Source organism: Alternaria viburni (genome assembly GCF_023758015.1).
Source record: "Alternaria viburni strain BMP 2772 chromosome Unknown scaffold_1, whole genome shotgun sequence".
In the NCBI taxonomy this organism is placed as follows: Eukaryota; Fungi; Ascomycota; class Dothideomycetes; order Pleosporales; family Pleosporaceae; genus Alternaria; species Alternaria viburni.
Window position 1 is genome coordinate 1,765,113 of NW_026055770.1, and position 5,478 is coordinate 1,770,590.

The following is a 5,478-nucleotide window of genomic DNA, read 5'->3' on the forward strand; positions in this document are numbered from 1 at the left end:
TCGAAACCCCCTGCCCGCCAATCAGCATCAACCAAAATCTCTGCGTCCGCATCTACAATCTCAGCGTACCCAACGGTATCCGAACGATAACGTACAGATGGTTCTCGCGCGGTGCCGGCAAATCTGGATTCGGCTTACCCCTCCAGTGGTCAGCAGATTGCAGGGAAGTCATGGGCAACTGGCAACGTGGAGGGGCGGTGGGATTATTCGATGGTGAAGGACCTTGGGAAGGTTTTGGCATTCATGTAACTGCGACTACGGCAACTGGCGATCTTACGGGTGATGTGCAGATATTGGGACCCGAACAAGCAGGATGATAGGATAGGATTGGAAGATGTGTATCGTCCTCTGGTGGAGGCCTTGCATCTAAACTGACAATTCTTAGGCAGCGTTGACAGCGTTAGTGGGATATGAGATATAAAGCTTGGATAGTGTTCATTCTTCGTATTGATCAGCGACCGTGATTTCGTATCTACATAGCGCTTCATATCATATCGACATCCCTGGGTATTATTTCCACCAAACCACCCTTCACTTTCAATTCCTCCCGAATGTTGTCCAATGTGTTGGTTAGGATCCTATCACGTGATTCACTCACTAGCGTCGCCCTAGTAGTATATATACAGGGCTTCCTCCCTCTTACATAGAACAATCATCACATCTTTCTCTTCTTGTTCTACACAATGCCAGCATGTGCCAACCCAGTCGTAGAAGATATTACATAAATGCGTGCGTGTCGTTGTCGTGATGATGCGTCCAGGCTTGCGCCGTTCTTTGTAGTTGTTGTTGTAATGCTAAGCCGCCATTTTGCTATGCAAGCTGAGTGAAAGAAGAACAGAACGAGGGTATAAGGGAAAGTCAAACGCTTGAACGCAGCAGAACGCCAGTGAAACCCATAAATACAAGAAACTCATTATGAGTAGTAGTGAAGGAAATAGCCACCAGGACTGTGAGAGCGCAGCTCGCAAGAATTGAAGATGATGTTTAGACGCTGACGGTTCGTCGGACGCCTACCTCGGGCTTCTTTGCGTAGCCGATGAGGAGTTTGAAGCTAGTGCCGCGCTTCTCGCACTCGTTGATGAGGCTTTGGTCGCGCCAGATACTGGTCTCCAGGAGGTTGCCGGAAGCAGCGGCGCCAGGTTGGCCGGCCTCAGGTAGGACGAGCGACTCATAACAACGCGAGTACCACCATCGACCTACGCGCGCCACCATATCGGTAATACCATTGTCATTCGACTCGGAGGAAGAGGTGGCGTTGAGCAGATCGGAGAAAGATACTTCGGGCTTGGGCCCTTTTGGTACGGGGATGTTGTTGTTTGTCTTGCTGGAAGAGCTTGCCGTGCTGCCTTTCCTCTTCGTGATGTTCTGCTTGACGTCATCGAGGTTGGGTAGCTTGCCGGCAACCGGAACGCCGACAACGCAGCGATTGCACTCAACAAAACCCTTGCGCCCGATGCCAGCCATGACTTCGTCGCTGATGTTGCGAAGCGAAATGCTTTCATCTGCTACTTGCATCCTCATCTTGAGCCCACGGACAGCGCGACGAGCACGGTTGCCCATGTTGACTAGGTCCATGTCAAGGACTGAGAACTCAAGGTACCCACCAGGTCTAAGGACGCGCTTGGCCTCAGACAGGATGAAGCGATGTTCGGATGAGGGAAGTGCAGTTGGGAAGCGAAGCACGACGCAAGCGAAGAAGTGCATGGGAAACGGGAAAGCCTTGCCGAGGGAAGGGTGGTAGATGTGGCGGTGGTTGCTGAGTGTTGACAACGGCTCAGAAGCGCCCTCGGTTGATGCAGTGGGTGATGGATCGGGGCCCATGTCATAGACAGTCGCTTCAGGGTATGTAAGTGCGCAGTAGTAAGACCAGTCTTTGCCAAGACCATCGATGACAAGTACGCGGTCCTCGCTTGGGTCTTTCAATTCAAAGTGCACGGGGCTGAACAAGACGCGTCCGAACGAGAGCCACTTGCTCGTCATGAGAGCGCCAAAGCGGAGGTTTGCCATCGACAAGAGCCCATCCGCCTGGCTTTCGGCAATGTCCATCATACGCGTGTCGCGATAATGGGTGGTGCTGGCACTGTCGCGATCTTTGCTGGACCTTGAAGCAATGGTGGCTTTGGACTGTCGAGCACTCTGCGACAACGAGGCTGGGAGACTGGAGCGAGTTGAACGCTTTGTAGCAGTCCCAGCCGATAGCTGAGGACTAGAAGGCAAGCTCAGTCTACCGGTAACAGGGTCAATGACGCTGATCTTGCGCTCGCCGTAGTCAGATATGAATTCCGAGAAAGAGATCGACGAAGTAGGTGACTGTGTTGAGTGTAGAACAGCAAGCAGACGAGAGCGACGAAGATGAAGTGAGGGGTTTGCAACCTCATCGTTGTCTGATCCTGACAAGTTGCGCGGCGCTTTGGGTCTCAAAGGCATTGGCTCGAGAGAAGGGTGACTGCGAAGGCTGTTGTTATCTTCCTTCGTGTGAGAGGTGACAGGCGAGAGCACCTGGTCGATCAGGTCGTCATACTCGTTCCAGAGTTCATCATCTGAGAGCGGCGCGCTAGGACTCGGTACGACAGCGGTACCAGCAGCAGGTGCAAAGCTCCAGATACCTGAGCTACTTGAGTAGGATACCTCGGAGTCTTTACGAGGTGGGAACTTGAAGAACTCGCTTCGACGGTTGGCTTCATCTTCCATAGGGCTGATGGTAGCGATAGCCGATCCATGGGTCAGAGCGGTTAGACCGTGTAGAATAGGATATGGCTCCACCGGACCAGCAGTTGCGACAACAGATCCTATGGAATCGAAAGACGTTCGTGGAGGGGCTGCTGGACGAGGTTGGTTCGACACAAAAGGACGAGAGAATGAACGTGAAGACGGGCGAGGTGCCTGACGACGACTAGAGACGACCTGAGGGATACGACCAACTTGCGCCAAGCGACTTGGGCGAGGGGGTGGGCTCGTAGGCGGCGGACCAGGCGATGGAAGATTCTGAGGTAGGACAAATTCTTCTTCAGTAGGTGCATCGTGAACCGACTCTTGTTCGGGCTCGGGCATGCGAGGTGGAACTGCTACATCCAGTGGCGGCGCAGAACCTTCGTCGCGCATCGGCGAAGGTTCATGGAACGGTGATGAAGGTCGAGAAAGGTCCGTAACGGGAGTTAGATCACCCAGCGAGTAACGCTCAGAGTTGCGGGAAACCGATCGAACATTCGTGTCGATACTCAACTTGCTCTGTTGCTGTTCCGGTTGTTGTTGTGCTTCGGAGCGTAGAAAGACCTTGGGCGAAGCCGAGCGGGGTGCTGCCAGGGTAGATGGCAACACTGGTTTAGGTGGGAGAAGCATGGACTGCATTCGCTCTTTCCTTCCTGGTTCGTCATCGGAGAGGGCGCTCTCAGTCCCCTCATCGACCTCCTGCATCAACTGCTCAATGTCGTCCAATTCAAGCCCGGACTGGTCCATCAACGCGTAGTGTGCGACAGAGCGAGAAACAGTTGCTTGATTGGAAGGGCTGGCGGTAGGAGCAGCTGGTGTCGGAGCGCGTGGTCCGGCATGGGCACGTTGGAAGAAGTTCCATCGTTTAGAAGGCTTCGGCGCCTCCTTCTCGGCCTTACTTTTCTTGGACGACTTCAACCAAGAGCCCTCTTTGATATCAGCGGCTGTCTCGCTTATCGAGTTCTTGCGGATCTTCCCAGTGATCCGGCTGTTCGATCCTGACGGTGCGCTAGGGCCCTGTGCGCTTTGTAGAGCTCGTGACGTCCGTTTCGAGGCCATGGAGGGTAGGAAGGATCTCTTGGTATCGTCATCACTCTCGGAAGGTCTTCGCAATCCCATAGTCATCTTCTTCATCGGCGATCCATTGCGTGAACTGTCCGGCATAGCAGAAGGCAGCAATGTTGGTCGGTTCTTCTCAAGGGCTGATTGAGATGTATTGCTCACTGTCTTGTTCAGTTCCAATCCATGACCAACTGAGACGTCTAGACTGCTAGTGGAGTGCATTGGTTCGGGGCTTCGAGACAGCTCCGAGCTAGTGCCAGTACCTCTGATGACGACAGGAGCGAGGCGATTGAGGAAGAAGTCGTCCATCTCGCCGCTGGTCGTGCTAGTCATGCTGCTCTTGCGAGTTGAGGGGGTTTTGTCCAGGCTTTCAGAAGTAGTCCCGGCGCTGGCGGATCGGCCAATGCTGTTTGTACTGACTGAGCTTCCACTTCGACCTCTCACTGCGTATCTTCCATAGCCTTCGTGACCGGTGCCTGCAGCTGGCCCTCTTCTGTGAAGCTTGCTCTCAGATTTCGCTGTTGGGGTAGGCTCAGTCTTGGTACGACGCGTGAAGAACCCAAATCTAGAGGTTTTACTTGGGCTTGGAGCGGGCGCTGGTGCTGGTGCTGGTCCGGTGCTTGTCCGTCGTGGCTTTCGATCTTGCTGAACGTCGGGTGTCGGTCCACGAACTGGGGCTCTGGTAGCTGCTGGCAATGTTGAAGAAGGATTGGGCGAGGGATTTCGGGAAGAAGGTTTGGCTGGAATGCTAATTTTAGATCTTCCAGCAGTAAGTCCATTCCTAGATTCCGATGAAGCGTTTCTTTTGTGTTGAGATGGGAAGTTGAGCATATTGCTCTGGATGATTGGGGATGGGCCACGGAGCCCCGATAATTCTGGTGTACCATCTCTGCTGGGTCTTGACGGTCGCCTTGATGTTGGCATTGACACGGGCGACTGATCGGCGAGATGAGCGAACTCCGGGGGCGCCTGCATGCGAGGTCGTTCTTCTGCTCTTGGAATCACATCAGACGTCCGAGGACTCTGTGGCAGAGTAGCGAGACCGTTAGGTGACTGGACGTCCTTGTGTTTCGCGCCATCAGTAACAACGGTGGATGCTGCTGATGATGATGAGGTGGAAGACTCTCTGACGGTGGAGAGTGTGTGGGGATGACGAGTGCTGACTTCGTCCGGAGTCTTGTGTCGGGTGACTGGCGGTCTGCTCTGCAGAGGGCTCGCCTGCCGTGTTCGATTCGAGGCTCTCGATAGCGTTGTACCGGGAGAGTAAGACGACATCGACGTAGGAGTTGATGAGACACTGAAAGGTCCAGGGGAATCCGTGTAGCGAGACGAAGGCGTCGCTGAGAGTGCATACTGCGGTGTAGGGAGAGGAAGTATGTCTGTAGGGCCGATCTCATAGTCGTAGAGTGGGTTACTGTAGGAATCGACCTGAGCCTCTGAACGAGCGAAGATGTTGGATGATGGCGGTATCGAAATGCCCAGAACTGTCTCAGAGAAAGGATCCTTGTATCCTCCGGGTATTCCCTCCATTAATTGCCTATCATCTTGGGATGAAATTGAGCCGTCTCTTATCCGCGTAACCTGCCTGCCAGTTGCAGACCCAACACTTGTTTGTTTCCTTCTGAGCACATTTGAACGAGGACTCTCGATGGTTGAGGCAGAAGAGCCTGAGGCGAGCGAGGGTGTGCGTATGCTTGGAGGAACTTC

General features: G+C 53.8%; 1 protein-coding gene across 1 annotated transcript; it reads right to left on the reverse strand.

Moving 5' to 3' along the window:
- Positions 1–984: 984 nt before the first annotated feature.
- Positions 985–4,104, reverse strand: J4E79_000638 (uncharacterized protein; the record flags this gene model as incomplete). The annotated part of the gene is made up of 1 exon (XM_049349554.1): positions 985–4,104. One exon carries the CDS (start codon positions 4,102–4,104, stop codon positions 985–987), a length of 3,120 nt encoding a protein of 1,039 aa, XP_049216341.1.
- Between the last annotated feature and the right edge of the window lie 1,374 nt (positions 4,105–5,478).